At 40.2% G+C, this 20499-nt stretch overlaps 1 protein-coding gene across 3 annotated transcripts in view; it reads right to left on the bottom strand.

Annotated features, from left to right (window-relative positions):
- The window catches only part of LOC134022947 (ankyrin repeat and IBR domain-containing protein 1-like), a 78762-nt gene that overhangs the window by 24928 nt on the left and 33335 nt on the right, over positions 1-20499 (bottom strand). For all 3 annotated transcript variants that reach the window (XM_062464698.1, XM_062464697.1, XM_062464699.1), the window contains 9 exons: positions 17025-17191; positions 16334-16422; positions 15979-16109; positions 5116-5250; positions 1321-1407; positions 1149-1215; positions 814-959; positions 558-736; positions 388-439 (listed from right to left, as the gene is read on the bottom strand). In XM_062464698.1, coding sequence (XP_062320682.1) covers positions 388-439; positions 558-736; positions 814-959; positions 1149-1215; positions 1321-1407; positions 5116-5250; positions 15979-16109; positions 16334-16422; positions 17025-17191 — 1053 coding nt within the window. The remainder of the gene's footprint in view (positions 1-387; positions 440-557; positions 737-813; positions 960-1148; positions 1216-1320; positions 1408-5115; positions 5251-15978; positions 16110-16333; positions 16423-17024; positions 17192-20499) is intronic.

Genomic DNA, 20499 nt, shown 5'->3' with positions numbered 1-20499 from the left:
CTTGACAGTTCAACTAATGCGCCCTCCTGGTCGGATGTCAGATGGTTTGCCGTACTTACAGAGAATGGACAATCAAAAGGCTGATGGCTTTTTTATTTGCATGCATTAATTTAAGTACTATTTTTAACTTTAACGTTAAAATTTTGGCTAAAATGTGCCATTTCTAATCGCTTTAAAATGTTCCTTGATTTCTGGAAATGATCTTGCGACCCCCGAGATCAATTGTGTCCCACTTTGGGAACCACTGCTCTATGTAGTCTGTGCTGGTACAGATTAAAGTAGTGTATTTGCAGGCTTGTCTGACCTATAACTATAACTATGGTTACAGCTTATCTACAGTATGTTAGCAAGTCAGGGAATTAGTTGCTTCGTTATTTAAATAATTACCTCAGGAGATGCAAAACCTAAATACTCCCAGTCCCACGTTCCACCAGCAAAACTGAAGAAAAAAAAATCAATTAGTATTCATAGAAACATAAACAATTGAAAAGTGAGCTTGTGTGTGTGTGCGTGTGTATAAACACATGCACATATGTACATGGGTGTGCAAGTCTCACCTGCGCCGTGGGGCCTCTGGCGAGTCATTGGGAGCCACCCCACGGGCCACCGAGGCCAGGAACTCCTGCCTCTTCTGCTGCACCAGGCAGGCGGCACGGATGATCTTATGGCGGGGTGTGCGGAGGTAAGGCCGGTTGACTTTCTGCGCGAGATCCTCCGTCACCATCTCCAGGTCAGTCTGAGGAGGAGAGATGACCGATGTTCAAAAGACCGATGTCAAGCATTGGTTATCTGTCAACGCTGCATGGTACACACCTGCATGAGCTCGAAGATCTCCTTCTTGGTGCTTTTGGGTCCCAGGAAGAAGCCGTAGGGGTAAGAGCACTTGAGGATGCGGCGAGTTTGGAGGAGTTCCAGCACAGCATCCTCAATAAAGGTTGTGTCTGGAGGCCCTCCATCTCCTGGGTTTATAGATACCAGATTTTCACTCTTTACATTCTTTTACACAGCAAGTTAGCCAACTCATGTAGACATATGTAGAAGCGTGTCCCAATAGTTTCTGTGATGTTTTAGAAGTGCTGCTAGTTGCAAGCTTGTGTTGCAAGCACTGAGCGTGTGTGTGGAGCATGGATTGGGCAGTATTCACTGACGTCTGCTTAGAGCTCTGCTCAGCTGTTCCATCTTTTCTTTGGCTGTTTTTAACAGGCGCTGCTCCAGCTACATGGGAGAACAGACAGGGCTTTAGCTTCAGGACTAAACCCTGTCATCAGGCCCTATCAGGGCATTTACCTGGTGCATTGCTGCAGATAGAGCCCTGCTCACCTGGTAGCTGTGTTCATGGTTTTTGAAGCGTGTGTAGTAGTGCATGAAACGGTCCAGTTCCTGAAAGCTCTGATGCTTCCTTTCCGCCTGTAAAGTCAAGTCAGTAGTATGCGTTACTACACTGAGGATGTACCCTCTCAACACAAGAAGCGCCAAGCCATTATTCCGTACTTATTGCGCCGTTAGGGATCAAATTGACCTGTGAGTCTACAGACAGGGACGTTGTTATTGACATGTAACCCTAGCCCTTTAATCATTCAGAATGTTTTTTTTTTATTGGCTAAAGGATGTCAAACACGATGCGGGTTAGGCTAGACTGAAAAAGAAAAGGGGGACTTTGATTGTGAAGGAGGGAGTGATGTTTTTGGGAGGAGTCATTGCTCCTCCCAAGGTTTCTTCCATTTTTTTTCTCCTGTTGAGAGTTTTTGGGGAGTTTTTCCTTGTTTTCCTTGAGGGTTTAGGTTGGTTGAGGGGCAGTTCTATGGGCATATGTGAAGCCCTCTGTGAGATCAGAGCGGGATTTATAGTAGCGTTGCCCTATGTCCCGCTCCAATTTCGCTCCAGGAATGCTCACGCCACGAGTCTGAAGCATGCCCAAGCCCGACCCAGAATCCATCTGTGTCATGCACAGACATCAACAGTAGACTATTTTCAGTCAAAAAATTGCCGCAATGGAGTTCACCAAGTACTTCAAAAAAGAAACTGAGAAGTCATACAGGTGTACTATTAATATAAAACTAAATAACAACGATAATGTGGTACAAGAAAAATAATCTGGTAACATCGTTTCAGTCAGTAAAGATTCATTTTGGAATCTAAAAAGACACCTCGAAAACACGAAAGTGTGCTATGTGAACACGCTGGGAACTTGCTTTGTTTAATTTTACTGGATTTTTTGTGTTATATTCCTTTTTTCGCAGGCCTAATTTGTAATTTGAAATAAATCAGTTCTATTTAAAAAATGTAGTCGTTGCTCTTTAGTTCTTTGGGCTGTGGTTTAAGCTAAAAGTAAAATAAATGCAGATTTTTCCATTTTTTGGAGCGAGCGGGAGGGTGATTTGAGTGGAGCGGGATGCAATCTGCATTGAGAGATAATGAGCAGAGCGGCTTGGTGCGGCTTTGAGCGGGGGAGCGAAGGGGTTCAACAACTCTGTGAGCAAGGAGCAGAGATTCTCACCACTCCACTCCGCTCATTAGGCCTGTCGCGATAGTCAATATATTGACTTATCGCAGGATATATGGAAATGAGCGCAATCATTTTTGGTGCCGTGATATATTTCAACTGATCATTTTTATAATAAATTATGATTATATTCATTTTTACATAAAAACGAATGTCACCAACATTTTTGTCGATCCCGCTGCCTCTGTCATCTTGTCTGCTTTCTGTGTCGAAAGCGTAGGGGGGGCTTGCGTCTCCACACACACACACACAAACACACAGAGCGGACACCGACAGGTGAAGAGAAGGCGTGAACCCACCAAGGTCGTAATTTTAATATATATTCGGGGGGGGGGGGGGGGGACACACATCCCCCAATATTCAAATCTGGTCAATATATTGATATAAAAATATAAATATAAATGTGCTACGCTACGACAGGCAACCACGCACGCTGTCCGAAATTATCATAACATTTTTAATTCGGCCCCCCCAATGTTGACTCCATGGCTACGGCCTTGGAACCCACTGTGTTATAAAGTGTTCTGTTTCGTGACATCTACAGCTAGTTAGGAAGAACAAGTCCAAATGCACTTGCTTTCAAAGCCGCAATCTTCAGCTACGGTGTGGAGCTGAAGCCGAATGAGATGAGAGACAATTGGGTGATTCTCATGAAACTAACCTTGAACCATGGTGTTGATGATTTGAATATAAAAATCATTATGAAATTACATGGTAAAACCTTAATCCAATAGATATACACATATTCTGTCTTGCACATAAACCGGTCTTGGTCTCGGACCGCCTATAGCCTATGCCTGGAGCCAGCCCTGATTAACTTGAATAATATATAATATAGGCCAACACTATGAGTTACGCTGTTGTAGGAACACAAAAAAAAATAATAAAATAAGTAATTAAACATGAATTATCCCAAATGTTCTGATCGCATTCTTGAGGTATATTTCAGTAATGAGAAAATCTTGAAAATAAAATATATTAATAAAGTAAAGAATTCTGTTTGTCCATTACTAATAGCTACCTTAGAGCTACTTATTATCATAGCAATTTAAAAAACGTGAAAAATAATCACATCTTCCAGTCTTGTGCTTGTGAAATGTTATTGCGGTAATGAGAAATGTCATTCAATTGGTATGAAAAAAGCATTAAAATGCAAAATAATAATTAAATAGTCTCTTTGAAATCAACATGTATAATGACTTTAAACCCTACTAAGCATACTCTGAAAAAGAATTGTTGTTCAATATCTTAAAAAAAAAAACTCAAAGTAGATCACTCTGAAATTAGAATTTCGTGAGAATCACCCAATTAGGCTAACGTGAACGAGCCGGTATGTCGACTTTGTTTAAAAACAGTGGCAACACAACTAACCTAAAATCTCACAACCTGGGAACAACAACTGCAGCTGGAGCTGGAAAGGGGTCTTCCATACAGTTATCTGTTACAGATGCGTTTTCACGACAGTGCAAATATTAACGTGACAACGCGAAATGGCGCACACTCACGGATAGCGTAACTCGCTATATAGCCAAAGAGATGCAACCATTAAACATGGTTGAAAAACCAGCATTTACAAATATGCTGCAAACCTTTGACAAACAGTACTACGAATTGCCAAAGAAAACGTACATCTCTCAAACTGCCATTCCAGCCTTGTACAATTAAGTAAAAGACGACATTCTGAAGGAGATAAAAGACATCTCCTTTTACTCTGCCACTACAGATATGTGGTCAAGCTCAAATATGACGCCTTATATGAGCTTGGCCATACACTTAATAACTGCTGACTGGACTTTGCAGTCCAAGTGCTTAGAGAACAGATAGGGCTGAGGTATGTAGCCTGTCATTATGTAATCAGTGGCTTCAAATGGTCTGAAAATTACAATAATATTGTTTATCGCCATAGATTTTGGTGCAATATATCGCACAACAAAAAGTAGTTATCGTGACAGCCCTACCGCTCATATGCTCTGTCTCAAAGTCATATTTGTTTGCTCATATGTGAACATGCAAAATGTATTTATTAGTCATGTTTATACACTTTACAAAACTTTTTGATTGTTCTCGCTATGTCATAACATAAGAATTGCACTTACCAGTCAACACACAAACGCCCATGTGAAGTGAATGCACTTCATAGAATTCACCCAAAAAAATTATGCACATAATTATAGACTATATAGGCCTGTAAACTATACATATTTTGTTAGACATATCTTATTTAGGCTATAAAGGCCTAACCTTTGTCTGAATGACAGCCATCTGCTGATAGAAAGGCGAATTGCAGCCTTGAAAGGCAGGGAAAAAATGGCTGAATGCGCAATGAAACCAAAACACAAGCAAAATAGCCTTAAATTAGCTTTTCCCTGTGTGATTTTGAAAATGTACAAATAGTAGGTGAAAAAACACATATCTAGGAAATTCAAGAAAACAGGTTCCTGGAATTTGATTGAGTTCGAAGAAGAAAAAAAATGCCTGAGCCCAAATGACCCCTCTCGGCACTTATAGCGTTAAGTCTCCCAAATAGCCACGCCAGTAAAGAAGGAGTGTTTTGATATCTGTGTGAATATGACCCTAATAGCATGTGAATGTAGAATGTACAGCTGTCTTACCTCCACAGTCATGTCTTTGGCCTGCTCCTCCACCTGCTGGATGACCTCGTAACGTGTGCACCGGTAGTAGCCTCCAGTGGATGAGCTGTGCTTCTTCCACTCCTCCAGGCAGATCCAACAGAAGTCGTACTTGCACTGCACACACAGAGGGTAGTCAGCAAAGTGTGGTTCCACTTGAGGAACAGAGTTCAACTAGAAGAACACGAAGAATAACTAATAGATTTGTCTTTCTTTTATTTATTTATTTTTATTTATTTTCACGTCAATTGACGTGACAATTTACAATGTTTACAGTTTCTGGAATGAATTACACTCAGCAGTGTTTCTGTGACTTTCCACGAGTCGCCACTCTCCAAAACCCCAAATCTAATTAGGATCAGTCTGACCTTGCACTGCAGAACAACAAAATACATTTTTGCCAACGGCATGAAGGGAAAACTATAAGTCCCAGTTAAAGCTTAAGTGGTTTCTACAAATAACACTGCTGGGAAGTGACAAATACAAACTGCTGTGACACACTGAGGACTTCTTAGAAAACCAATACAGAGAAAGGGAAACGAGAAAGAGTGCATGTGTAAAATAGGGCCACTTTACACTTTGTCTCGCCGATGATGGTGAATGTGAACAGATCAGTTACCCACGTCAACCCCACAAAAAAATCCACTGCACATTACAGAAAGAAATGAGGCCAGTACTTTGCCAACATAAGGTTGCAGACGCTCAAAAAGACAGGCAGAGAGACAAAAGGAGATATCTCTTGGCAACAGTGAGTCTTGTGTTTCTAAGCAACGGGAGGGAAAAAGCCATTTCTCCACAGGTAATGATGAGGTCAGGTGCTGCCCTTTCCTGCGCTCCCTCTGCTGCTGTCCCAAGCTTCCTCTCCTTAGGGGACGCCTGTCTCTTTACTGATGCAAAGAATGGGCCCTACTGTCTGAGGGAATCAACAGCCCAGTACAGAAGCCTATAAACCACACGCTTTACTACTCCTTGCCCGACACACACACACACACAGTAGACATTCATCTTTATCGTCCTGAGAGCTCTGAGAGATAGATACAGGATACAGTGACAACTTCCACCACTGTCGGTGTCTTTGGTAAATTATATCCAGGCAACTAAGAGGTGATTGGCTGCAACGACCACAACACAGGATGACTACGACAGAGCACAAAAATACATTTAAGTCTGAAACATTACACACAATTATTTTGGAAGAAAGTACAATGCAAATATTAAAGCCAGATTTTGAACCTTTCTCCCTAGCAGCTTGAAGAATGTAGGCCTAAATTAAAGTTTCAGATTCACAGTGTTATTAGAACCTTGCTCTTAGCCTGGAAAACGGTCTCAGAGCCGGCCTACTTTCTATGAGTCATGAAAGTGTATTTCCTAGCTATGAGACAGTCACTCCTCCGAGTCTCTTAACCGTACTGCCTGGACAGACAGCCTGTCACATTCAATTTGCTGCGCTTAAAATGGACAAGAGAATATATTACTGAATATGCACATATTTTATTAGAGGGCAAACATATTGACACTTCTTCTAGCCTTGTCGCCTCTGAGATAACTAGACAGACAAAACATTGGGACTCTACATAAGATGACATTCACCGATGGTAACTCACCAATGGCAACGGGTGACATGTGCATATGTGATTGGACATTTGAATGATAGACATTCAAAGACTTGTTTTCTTTCTTTTTTTCATATTATGAAAGTTAATGTTGCAGAAGTCACTCAATATAAAAAAACTTGTTTTAGGATTACTGACGGGGCGTGATGGGAGTTGATTGATAAGCACTTTTGGTGTCTTTAGCTATACTAATTTCAATCAAGTCACCACCGATAAACAAAGACGCATATGTTTAGTTAATTAAACTAATTATTAATAGCCAATGCTATTAACAAACATATTGCTGCTGATAAGACAACGGAAATCTAATAGACTATCTTGGAGTACGTGTCATGTATAATGGAAATGAAACAATGTACAACACCGTTGTCTGCCGTGAAATGTTTTGTACTTAAATAAGCAAGTCAAATATATCTGCAAGCAGCAATTAAGGGGCCAAGCACATAATACACTAAATAAGGAGCTAAACAAGCATAGCAGGACAAACTGTAAAAAATAGCAATTTTAGACAGTTGTAAATGTTTTTGGGCAAACTTTTTGGTTGAAAAGTTATAAATACAATCCATTGTTATATGATTTAATTACTTATATTTGACCAATAGCTGGCACTGTGACCAAACTGATGTGGTCTGGTCAGTGTGGGGTCACAATGACACACACACATTTTGGGGTCAATATACCAAAGCAGGGCTCCAGATTAACTTTTTTTTACTATGAGCACAGTAGCCCCTGATTGAACATTTTAGGAGCACAAGCAGAACATTTAGGGGCACACTTTAAATCGACTTGCAATGCAATTATTAATGTAACTAGAGAGGGTACCATTTTCCGGGGAAATTTTGGGGTGTGCTTGCGTCCGTTTTTGAGCTTGAGTTTAAATACATTATTAAATGTGACATTACGTACTGTACATGCAAGTCTTAGCTAAATGACTTAAATGTATGATGCGCTTGTCGATCAGTCCTCCTACACCACGACACGATACTTGCTGAGCAACAGTGCAAACACAAGCAGGGATACCGTAGCAACGTTACTGCTAAATAAGTATTTAGCTGCTCGGCTCCATGACGCGGGGTAAGAAGGGCTCGTAAGTACGGTGTCCCTGAAGTGCAAATCACACCCACTAACATGAGTGCATCCCCCAAATGAAAACACTACCCCCAAATACGAGTCAACTCCCCCCAAATAGGATGACTTGCTCACCTCCCCCCAATACAAGGACACGCTCCCCCAAATGGGAAACGACATTACATTAACTCAAAAACACATTACATTAACTCAAAACGGAAAGGGTTGGTACTACACTTTGTTGCTGAATGGATGCAGTAACTAACAAGAAATTGATCGACAGAAGTACAAAATGCAATAGCCTGACAGAGTTACGTGCACCAGGACATTTGTTTGGCTATCGAAGCATGTAGCAAATAGTACGCTACTTATGCAAAAGTATATATTGCGTGTTAAACGTAAAAATCGATAGCCAAACAATTATCCTGGTCCACGTAACTGTCATTGTGGCATTTCGTTCTTCTGTTGTGGACTATTAGTTTTTTCTTCTGAAAAGTCCTGCTTCCTTCAACTGTGTTTTTAGCGTGCGCATAGGCTACTTATTTTTATGTTGTGAAACATTAACAGCATATCTAAGATTATTTCATAGGAATGTCCCTGATTAAAATAAAGAGTAGTGCAAGTCATGACTCTGAATTGTTAACACAAATGTTTCTTCTTTTCTTCCAACCAAAACGATCAATTTCATGGTAATGACAGAGTTACGTGGACCAGGATGGTTGTTTCGCTATCGATTTTGACGTTTAACATGCAATTTATACTTTTGCACAAGTAGCCTACTACTTGCTACATGCTTCGATAGCCAAACAAATGTCATGGTGCACGTAACTCTGTAAAGCTATTGCATTTTGTACTTCTGTCGATCAATTTCTTGTTAGTTACTGCATCCATTCAGCGACGAAGTGTTGTACCTACCCTTTCCGTTATGAGTTAATGTAATGTGTTTTTGAGTTAATGTAATGTCGTTTCCCATTTGGGGGAGCGTGTCTTTGTATTGGGGGGAGGAGAGCAAGTCATCCTATTTGGGGGGAGTTGACTCATATTTGGGGGGAGTGTTTTCATTTGGGGGATGCACTCATGTTAGTGGGTGTGATTTGCACTTCAGGGCCACCGTACGCAAGACTGCTCACCAAAAGAACGAAGAGGAACCCACTTGTTTTGCAGATTAAGACATGTTCGTAGGTACCTAGCAAAAAATTGCCTAAACTTTCCAAGAGTTTTAGCAAGGTTTATAGGTACCAAGTGAAAAGTAGCCTCAACTTTCCTAGATTTTTAGCTACGGTACTAATGCTGAGGGCTCGCTGATATCGCTGTCTTACTAGAACGTTGTATCTATGCGTCGTTGCTAACGTGTGCTAACGTTGTGCACACCCAATAAAATCTAAATTTGTAGGTCGCATATGCGCAAGTACTTAAATAAGCAAGTTGCTAGATAGCAATGAAGAAGAGCCATGGGACATTTGCATGCCTTTGTCTTAACCAATGACTGTAAAGAGCGGGGCTGCTTAAATAGGTAGCTAGCGCAACATGCTAGCAGACAAACTTTGTAGCACAATGGCGTGTGATGTTTTTGTCTCCTTGTGGGCCGGCCGCAAGCAATAAAGCTTTCTTAAACTTGTTCACCAACTGACTGTGCAATGCTTGATAGATTAATATTACTGACAGGGTGTCAAACCCATTTTCACAGAGGGCCACATCAGCATTATGGTTGGCCTCAAAGGGCCAGTTGTAACTATGACGTAACGATGTAAAAACATCATTTTTAGCTGTAGCTTTTGTGAACATAGTCTGCTGCGATTGCAGTCCTCCTTTTAATTCTTCGACAATTTGCTGTTTTTCTTGGAGGCTAAATTTGGCATATTTATCTCTTGTGTTTGGTGTCAAAATGCAAACGGTGATTGTGACTACTCTTTAACGCCCGACATTGCCTCATAACACAAAGTACATACCGTTTTTTATCCTTGAAAACATGTATTCGCTTTCCCATCTTTCTTGAAACTGCCTTCCATCCAGGGACAAATGCAGCCTTCTTTGACTGGGGGTTCAGTGAACATTTTTAGGGGGTATCATGATTACGGAAAGGGATCGTATTTTTTTTTTATTGATACCATTTTCGAGACAGCTTATCGATCCGAGTGTAAATCAGGCGCGGAGCCAGATGTTGTAAACATTCGGGGATTAGCCCAAATTTAGGACGTATTTTGGGTTTGATGTGATGCTAGATAGTATCACAGTAGGGAGTCAGACGGCTGAGCGGTGAGGGAGTCGGGCCAGTAATCTGAAGGTTGCCAGTTCGATTCCCGGCCGTGCCAAAGGACGTTGTGTCCTTGGGCAAGGCACTTCACCCTACTTGCTTCGGGGGGAATGTCCCTGTACTTACTGTAAGTCGCTCTGGATAAGAGCGTCTGCTAAATGTTTTTTTGTTTTAGCTCCTTCAAATCTTCAGCTATTAAAACCGTTCAGCTATCAAGAAATTCAGCAGTTTCAGGCCATTCCTGCTATGACTTTTCAGCTTTGTACCTCTTATGCTTGAATTAATATAAATCAATATTCATAATATATTTAACATGGGTTTCCAATGGAGTTTTCTTTCAAATCCTCTCAAACTTCTTTAAACTTCTTCAACTTCCAAATCCTTCTTCTTCCTCAATCTTTCAGCTAGAGCCACCATTTAAACTTTAAAATGTTGACAAAACCCTAAACTATTTTTAAATAATTCAGCTTTTTTTTTTTAAATGGCACTTTTGCCCTCACGGCCACAATATTAACTTTTCAAGCTTAATTTTGGAACAAAACGATGCCGTGCTTGTGCTGGTCGGACTCATATGGGTAGGGAAACCCACAGTTATTTACTTTTTGCGTGAGGAGCCCGAGAGTGAGACAAAGTCTGTCTCAAGCCCCATAGAGACTAATGCAAATGTTGGGACAAATTCGTCAGAGAAAGCAAAAAGAACAAGATTTTGAAACTGCCGGTAGAGTCGTATTTCTGACCGCACATACATATAAAATACATCTCTGGTTTCGGCAGTCTTGGGTCTCGGAAAATATCCTTATTTTTTGGATTGGACGTATAGTTTTGCGTCTAGGTTAACTTGTTTGAGGTGTGGATTCTAGCAACATTTCTGTTATTCTCTGCCCTCAGCGCGTTAGCAATCATAGCTGCACCATCACCGTGGCAACGACAGACACGCACCGCTCAGTCTCTCACACAGGTTATTTGTATTAGCTGATTAGTGGAGTCACAAGACAGAGCTATTCAGTCAACTCGTCTCATTAAAAGACTAAGAGCACTATAATTTCAGCTACTAAAACGAATATACTACGTCTACTACTTCTACAGTTTAACAGTTCAGCTTCTCCCGCATTGTAGGCTATTTAAGCTCTTAGCTTTGTTAGATGATGCAGTTCAGCTTCCACACTGCCTCTTGAAATTCTACAATTTCTTCGATTGCTTCACAACGTTCAAACTTATTCTCCCGCATTGTATTTAAGCACTTAGCTTTGTTAGATGATGCAGTTTAGTTTCCACACTGCCTCTTTTGTGTGACTCACACATTTTTGAAATTCATTTCAGCTTTCAGCTTGCGGGTATTTTCTAATTCTGTAGCCTATTTTCAGTAATTTAAAAACAAATAATTCATCTTTCAGCATTCCACTTTCTAGTTTTTTTTATTGTGAGAATGCTGTTCAGCATTCTCACTATATGTTTTTCCAACTTCTTAGTTCTTCCGCCGTTTTTTGTCCTTTAACTAGTCCTGCATACTTTCACCGATTCTCACCGATTCGTATTTCTCACTTTTATACTTTTTAAGATATTAAGGTTTTTGTGCAAATTATTCTCCCATTAAAAGTAATGGTAAATCCTTTCAAATGATTAAAAAGCTTCCTCTTTCAAACGTAACTACTTCAGCATACTTTCAGCTAGAGACACCATTCAACCTTTAAAATGTTCACAAGACATTCAGCTATTCCCAAATGATTCAGCTTTTTCAAATATTCAGCCAATTTTGAATTATGACCATTTGAAATACATTAAAATGTTTGCTCCTTCTTCATTTTTATGAATGAGCAGCTGGCTGTTCTTTTTCTGATATTCAACTAAATTGTCAAACAAATTCCTCTAATTTTCATATAGTTTAACTTACAGAAACAAGTTATACCTTAAAATGTAGGAAAAGGTATCCTCTTTCAGCCAATGTAACTACTAGCTATCACAGCTGCGCCATCGCCGTGGCAACCAAACAGACACACACCATGAACCTTTTTGAAACTGCCAAAGGAGTTGTATTTCTGACCGCACAGACACAAAGGATATCTATGGTTTCGGCAGAGTCTTGGAATGAAATATACGTAATTATGTGGGCAATGTAGAACAGCGGACAAATTCGATATTTGATCTTTTGTTAGTTATGGCCATTCTAGTGACGCTACTGTCCTCATGGCTGCTAATAGAACGGCGAAACCAGGTCACATACGGTCTAATAACTATCATTCATTACCTAGCTACAAACAAATGCTTCGTAACTGAAGAGTATTTACTTTTTATTGGCGATATTGACAATAGAGGTTAAGGAACTTGTCTTTAATCAAAAGATGGTCTCTGTTTTCAATTTGAAGCAGTAGATCTAGCTTATGTAGGACATTTTCCATTGCATCCTCTCTCTAGCTTCACGCCTTCGGTTATTATTCAAGCCTACGGTGTTAATACAGTCTGTAAAAATACCACTTTGACACACTTGCAAGAAATGATCCTGGTTAGATGTAGCATGATCTTATTATTTAAGTATAAAAAACTCACCAGGGACAACGACAACATTGGCAACCCTGCACTATGAATTATTATTTTGATGTCATCTTAAATTAAGTGTCTGAACAGGACTGGGTGTCCAGGCACACATGATTAGTTTCTCCTCCGTCTTGAACCTGAAACCTAGATTCTAGGTTAGAAATGTTGCCAGTCTGTTGCCAATGACCAACGGTTGCTAAATTTTTCCAGCCTTCAAATTCGTTCAACCCAGACTTCAGCAACTGGTTTTCTGCTAAATTTTCACATTTTCCTGAAGCTCATCTTTCTGAATTTTTCCCCTCATTGTTTTGCATTTTTCTTCTTCTTTGCTTCTCTTTTCTTCTGTTTTCTGCCTTCATTTTGCTCCAGGTCCTTTAAAAAATACCTTTCACAGCAGTACCTTCCAACTGCCAGTACTTTTGCATTTTTCTTATCTTTTCTGTACTTTTCTGCCTTCATCTTGCTGCAGGTCCTCTCTAACATACATTTCAGCCCTTTTGAAACTCCAGCAAATAATTTTCTGTTAAATTTTCAAATTCTTCAGAATTATTTCTCTTTTTGCATTTTTCTTCTCTTTTCTGTAGTTTTATACCTTCATCCAGCCCCTTTCAAAAATACCTTTCAGGCGCTTCAGCTTATAACTTTCTACAAAATTTTCACAATCTTCCGCTTTTTTAGCATGGTCAGCTATCCCCATTCAGGTTTTCAGCATTCTCACTGCTGTTTCGCAGGAACAGCCATTTCTAGTTATTGTTTATTTTCGCCCCCCTAAGGATCAGTCAATATTTGGACTACATAGACAACCTAGGTGTCAAAAGTTTCGTATTGGTAGCAATTGCGTTGTTTGTACTTTTATTTACGTTCCGTTGCATGGTTTCAGTAGAAATTGCGTTTTTGTGGTGAAAAGTGCTAATTTGCTAGCCACAGGCACTGACGTTACTAACGTCACTACGTCACTAACATCACGAAACCACGCGTGATTACCTGTAGCAGAACATTCGTTTCGCATCTGTTAAGTTGGGGGATAGCTAGGCTAACTATAGCTTTACTGCAAGGCAGCTGCAGAAACGCCACAAGCAAAGAGGCCAGGGTGATAACTATTTACTTATTTTACTTTGTGATGTGAAACACAATTGTGAAATGTAATGTACAATATTAGCTGATATTATTAAGGAAGTAGGCCCACATCTACTTTCGGAAACGGTAGTCTACTATTTCACTGAAGCATTAGCATCATGACATTAGCCTCTGTTGCCCGGGCAACACATACTACAGTGGTCTATGATGCATCTGTTTTCAATCGTTAAAATAAACATTCCTCACAAATACATGTTCGTTTTAGGATTTATTATGACATTACATTACAAGTAAACGATTTGTGGGTGAAATTATCATTACCTGTGGTTTCAAACCAGTGTTGCTCACTGCAACGCTAGCCTACGCGAGACACTACAAAAACATCTACATAGCTGTAGGAAGTCAAACGGCGACAGAACATGTTAAGGCCAAATTATACTTCTCCGACTCCGTTACGGACAGACGGACGGACGGAGTTGGACGGATTGGTTTAATTTATAGTACTCCGAAGGCTGTGGGTGCTGAAAACAATTCACCGCCAGAAGAGTGGGTGGCGCAACGGTTTTTTGTAAGTCGTCGTCGAGTGTTTATTTACCTAGTTTATCGAGAAGTCGGAGCAAATGTACAAAACCGTTTCATCAATAAAATACGCAAATTTTCAGCAACTACACTGCCCATTTCTCGTCACATTTTAAGTCAGATGCTGATTTACATGTACTGTTTAGCTGAAATATGAATTGTAAAAACTTACAGCAATGGCGGTCAAAGGATTCCGTTCGTCCTGTTTATCACGGCACAGTCCAATCACAGCCAAGGGGTATCCGTAAAATGACGGACGGACAGACGGATAGTCAGGAAAATCAGGAGGTGCACTTAGAGCTCTCCGAGGGGCTCGGAGAGGGCACGGAGAGGGAATTCCTCGTCGGAGAGGGCGTTCCCTGTGTCCGTTTCCGTAAAAATGGATAAGTATAAATCGGCCTTTAGGCACTCCCCTTACTTAAATCAAAAGTCTATCTAACTACTAACCTTAACTTCATTGCCACAGCCTAAACTTTGTCAATCTGTTCATGAAAATAATTAATTTCAGCCTAAACCGTACAACGGAACGTTAAATCCAATTCAACCAACGCAACCGCTACCTAGACGAACACAGCAGTAGTCTACTGTACTGTAGTAGTACAATTTACCAGGGCAGCTTCTCCACACAGGGCTATATCGCACTTTGCGTTGTTACTGACAATGATTGCTACCAGTGAGCTTTTTATGAAAGCGATTTTCCACTAAATAAATGTCAAGCTTATTTACGTTTTCAGTTAGCAGATGTTACTGTTTGAATCGCGTTTACATCTTCTACTGCCGGTAACGTCGTAGAATAATCTTCAAAGGGGGTTCTTTATTCATGAATGAATGCAATATGAGTAGGCTAAATGCCTGAAAATATCACAAGAAGGGAAAAACTTAAAAGGACGTTTAAGTCATAGAGATTAGGCCAATTTTTACACCGGTCTGCCAAATGTATTCGTTTTGATTCAACTATGAGGCTGCCTCTTGCAGGGGAAATGAGAAGACATCTATTTAATTCTACACTTCACTCGTATTTTGAGTTGTAAATTAGCAGCAAAAAAAATATGCTTTTAAATCTATGTAATCTTTATAAATAATAAGTATGCATTTTTATATAAAATATACAGAAATATCAGTTGTAAAAATGTCATTAAAAAACGGACCCCCCTGTGCAACCGACGCAAGCAAGCACACTCTACAATTTCCCCAGAAATTGTACCCTCTCTAGTTAACCATTGCTGCTTGCAGCCATATTTAACCGTGTAACCGGTAACCGACAATACGAATGTTTAGTGGGTAATACTATTGTTTAAACTGTGTTGCCAATTTAGCGATAATGTTGCTAGATTTAGCAACCTTTCACCTTCCCTAGTGACAAAAAGTCACATCTAGGGCTAGTGACAAATCTCTGTATTCGTTGTTAAGCAGCAGCAAGATAACTGTAATTGTACTTTCCCGTTGTCATCGCCGACCAGCCAGCGCTCTCTGCTCTCTCGGATTCAATGTGTTTTCATTTTGTAAATCTGTTTTTGTTCTGTTGTTGTTTAAGCCGCTATTTAAAAAATCAACCACTTGAAAAAAACATTTGTTGTATTGTTTTTTTTTTTTTTTTAATGGGTCACAGACACATCCGTTCAAAACATTTTATCTTGTAGGTTAACGGTTAATTGTCATCACCGAGCGTTGGTTATCTGTGAATTTTCTCTCCAAAATGAGCATCCCTAGTTACAACCCTACCTTAGCGCACTGCATGTGGTTACAGCCCTCATTCTTCTGAATGGGAGACTTGCAGTTGGCACATGGCTTGGAGTTAGAGAGTAGCCATAAGCAGTTGGCCGCATCTTCATACGCCTCACTCACACCAGCCACTTAACAGGGAAAACACACAAATTATTCTTACAATTAAAATACAAATAACATGGCATAATTTCACAATTTGTCTGAGCATTTTTGGAGGTTGTTCTGTGAGAATAATACAATTTTAAAAGAAGACTTAAAACAAAAAGTTCAGTACAAAATATTGCACTTCATCATTGTCATTACAACCTAGAGCTAGTAACTCAGCTATATAAATAAATGTAAATCTACTCACATTCCTCTGGCTTCATTTCAGTAACTTTATGCAGCCACATCCTCCATATCTCACAGTCACATGGTTCATGGGCCTCACCCTGGCACTCCCTTGAAACACAGAGATGAGCACTTAGTTTGGCCCAAAGTTACAAAGCAGTCATTATTCTTACCCGCACATATTTCCCACATGCCATTAGGTACATTTCCACTACCTTGGACTACCTCGTTTGTACCTACAGTTATATTACTTGACAAAGCAGGAGAAAGTCACTTGTGTAGAGTATAAGTGGATTTCATAGCATTGAAGGAGAACTGAACGAGCGACGAGAGTGGCTTGTTAAAGACCTGACAGAAGGTAAAACGCTACAGGCACCTGGTCCCTTTCATCCTGTTAGCATGCCAACACGCAGAGAGGGTAAATTTGCAGACGTGCAAGCATGCGTGCACGCAATTGCGTGCGCGCACACACACGCACATGCAGGACCAGTTACATAGAAACACACAAGCATAGTGCCATGGAGACACACCAATTAAAACATTTCAAATTTCATTCATAATCCTTCGGGGTATCCCATCTGATGCAAAAACTGTTGTACCATATGAACAATGACAGGCACTGCCTCATATACTGCTCGCCATATCAAAAACACAATGTGTAATAAGGAATTTCCTCTCTGCGATAAAGTGTTTGGAATTGACTGGCTACTGACCAACAGAAAAGATGTCCCTTGCCACAATCGACCGCAGGGGCCCTTAGCAGAGGGAAACTTAGAGGGTCAGATGAGCTGTTGCCAGGATCCTGGATGGAAAGACGTACTGCCCGCTCACAGCCTGCCCTGGGGCACCAGCGGATGGCAGGGTTGTTATCCACAAAAGCCTAAATAACAGCAAAGTTAATGTCAGCTTTGTGTCTGTCGATTGTTTAATCAATGATGGATAGCTCTCTTCCACCAAATTAGCTCTGGATTTTGAACTGTTCAGAATGTCCAGACATGTTCCTGACAACCAAAAACCATACATAGGGTCTTATTTAGAAGATCAAGGCAAAATAACATTTAACCAGGCTGCACACATACGGTGCAAGGATGGATGACATATGCCAAGTCACTGACAGAGGGCTGATATTGCTATGGAAACCTGAGGAGAGGTTGGTACATGACTTTAATACCTGTCACTCACAGACATGTTGAGATAACGGAGTACCACTGTAACTGTCAACCAGGATACACCCACCAGAAATTCTGTATACTGACAGTACAGTTGTGGCCAAAAGTATTGCCAGGGACAAATTTTGGGTTTTGCAAATTTGCTGGTTTGTAGATTATTTTGTATTTGTAGATTATTTTTTCACATTTCTATGGTATACTGGAAAACAGTAGGCATTTCATAAGTTTTAAAGGCTTTCATTGGCAAAAACATTTCATACAAAGAGTCCCCCCTTTTATAGTAATCAGAATGATAAATGATCGGTGGTGGTGTTGCCCGTGAGGTAGCAACGTTAGCCAGGCAGGTTTTGCACAACACCTGTCGAGCCTGAGGCCATCGTATATGGAACGCCGTGTTAGTCACAATTAAATAAATAGATAGGTAAATAAATAGATAAATACATAAATAAATAAGGCTGTGAAATAAACCATGAAATTAAAAAAGATGGCAATAAATATAGCATCATATAATTATATAGCTGAATCCATTTACCTACATCGATAAATAAATACATTTATTTATTTCAAAATGACTTTGTAAAAATGTTTTTGTAAAGACAACATTTTATTTCCTAATGCCACATTTATTAACTTTTTGAGACTTATTTCCTAACGCCACATATATTTCCGAGCACCACATTTATTTCTGTGCTGTATTTATTTCCAGTCTCACATGCAAACGAGAGGGGCGTGGTTATCTTCAGACCAACGCAGCTGCACAAGATCGAAGGCAGCTAGGGACACCTAGATTCTAGAGATGATGGAAGGCCTTAGTAGATCAAATTGATCAGCATGGCTTGTCATTTTGGCACACATTGTAGATTTTGTAGAGGTACTTGAGCGGATAAGTGCTCTACAGAACATAGACATTGAAGTCTTAAATAGTTTGAAACTTATCGAGCACTGTTTTCCGTGTGCAAGATGTACAGGTAGTATGGGGGGTGATTAGTGCCAGGTAATGTTAGCTAACAAAGTTAGCAACCATTGCTACGCCTAACAAAGAAGACCAACCCTCTAACTCCAACTCCAATGCGAGTAAATCACTCGCATATGCGACCAAATTTCACACTAGGCAAGTAAATATGGGAAGGTAAAACGCTACACTGCCTCAGTCGCGTTCTCTCACAAAAAGATTGACTTTCTTTTTACGGCACTCGTCACGCACAGAGATGGACGTAAAAAAATCTACAATTCCAGTCTGAGCAGAAAACGCTTAATAGTTCTTTTTGTTATCAAGACAATTTAAGATTACTGTTGCTTGTTCAGATTATTCTTGCTCTGCTAATCAGCACTGCCAACTGCGAAAGAGCCTTCAGTGACCAAAAGAGAATAAAATCAGATGTCCGCAGCAGTCTCACATCCTCACGCCTTTCAGACCTGATCTTCATTTAAACAAAAAGCCAGGGGTCTCATTTATAAAGCTTGCGTACGCACAAAACGGGGCTGAAAATGTGCGTACGCCACTTTCCACGCAAAGGTTGTGATTTATAAAAAACAAACTTGACGGGAGAATGTGCGGTCCTACACGCAAACTCTGACCCTCCCGTAGGCCTACGCACATTTTGGAAACAGTTGGAATTGGCGACACAGATGACCGTACTGTAGTCAGACTGCAGAAAGTAAATGTGGGAATAACGATTACTCGTAATATTTATATATTTTGTTTTCCTCACACACTTTTTTCACTCGATTTCATCATTATCATGTAGATTTAATCCAGCACTATTATTTTAGCTTGTACTGAGTGATAATTGTTCCATAAACACCTTGTACAATCAACTCAAATTTTAAATCAAAATTCAGCGCTGTCTCACCATCATATTGTCCACTACCGGAGTGCAGGAGGGGGAAATGCCCGACTGCATGGAATGCAGATAACATCACATATCCTACCTTTAAATAACTGCAGAATACAGTGTATAACTAAATATATTTATTTAATACTATGCATATATAATCTTATGTCAAAAACTGGAAATACAGTCGTTAAGCTCCCGTGCAATCGCTACACTCCACGTCATCAGTCCAGACTTTAATAGATTACTGTTCATAACAAAACGCTTTTGTTTTCAAATTGTATCTCGACTCGCGGTATCACTGGCACAGTTTTTGTAATTGGTGATCTACCGGCCACCACATTTTCGGAGTTTTCGAGCTCCACCAATAGGCTAACAGTGTCTGAGAAGTTGTCATGCGCTATGATTCACCGTAAAGAACAATCGCATGCCAGGGTCATGATGAGATACTAGATTAGCATTCATGAGGTGCTTTTCATTGACTATTTATGGTTAAAAATGGGCGTGTTCAGGGCGGGGTACAATGCTGATTCACGTACGCACACTTGTGGGTAATCTGTGATTTATAAAGGGAACATTGCGTACAGGTGTGCGTACGCACGGTTTTATAAATCTGAATTTTTGTGTGCGTACGCCATTTTAGGCTTTTGGGCGTACGTACACTTTTAGTAAGAATCCTACGCACAGTTTTATAAATGAGACCCCAGAGCTTCAGCAGTAGCCTATGATCCATCATCAGCTGTGGAGAGGTGGCTGAAGTCAAGTGACAAGAGAAAGCCATTTGCTAAAAAATGGTGGATTAAATCCATATGCAACATAAAGACTAATTCAGACAGATAATGTGATTTTTTTCCAGTTGCATTGTTCATGCATTTCATGTTAAAAGTCTGGCGAATAAAATAAAATAAATTACTAGCCAATGGCGACTCAAGCTTCATTGTGTCCGTAGAGGGTTGAAGAAGACAATCACTGCCACCGCTACGTCGCTCTGTCATTATGTGGATAGCTAGGTCGATAAGAAGGCAGCTAGCTATAACTATCTAGCCTCACCATTATGCCATGCCAGTATTACCATTTAGTGAGACGAGACCTGAAGTGAAGCCAGACCATTCAAGACATTACTTTTGGATACCTTTGGATTTACTGCTTCAAATTGAAGTCAAGTTTCTTAACGTGTTGTCAAT

The sequence above is a fragment of the Osmerus eperlanus genome, chromosome 7, assembly GCF_963692335.1.
Source record: "Osmerus eperlanus chromosome 7, fOsmEpe2.1, whole genome shotgun sequence".
In the NCBI taxonomy this organism is placed as follows: Eukaryota; Metazoa; Chordata; class Actinopteri; order Osmeriformes; family Osmeridae; genus Osmerus; species Osmerus eperlanus.
Note: the sequence above shows the minus strand (reverse complement) of the source record. Positions and strands in the feature narration are given on the sequence as shown.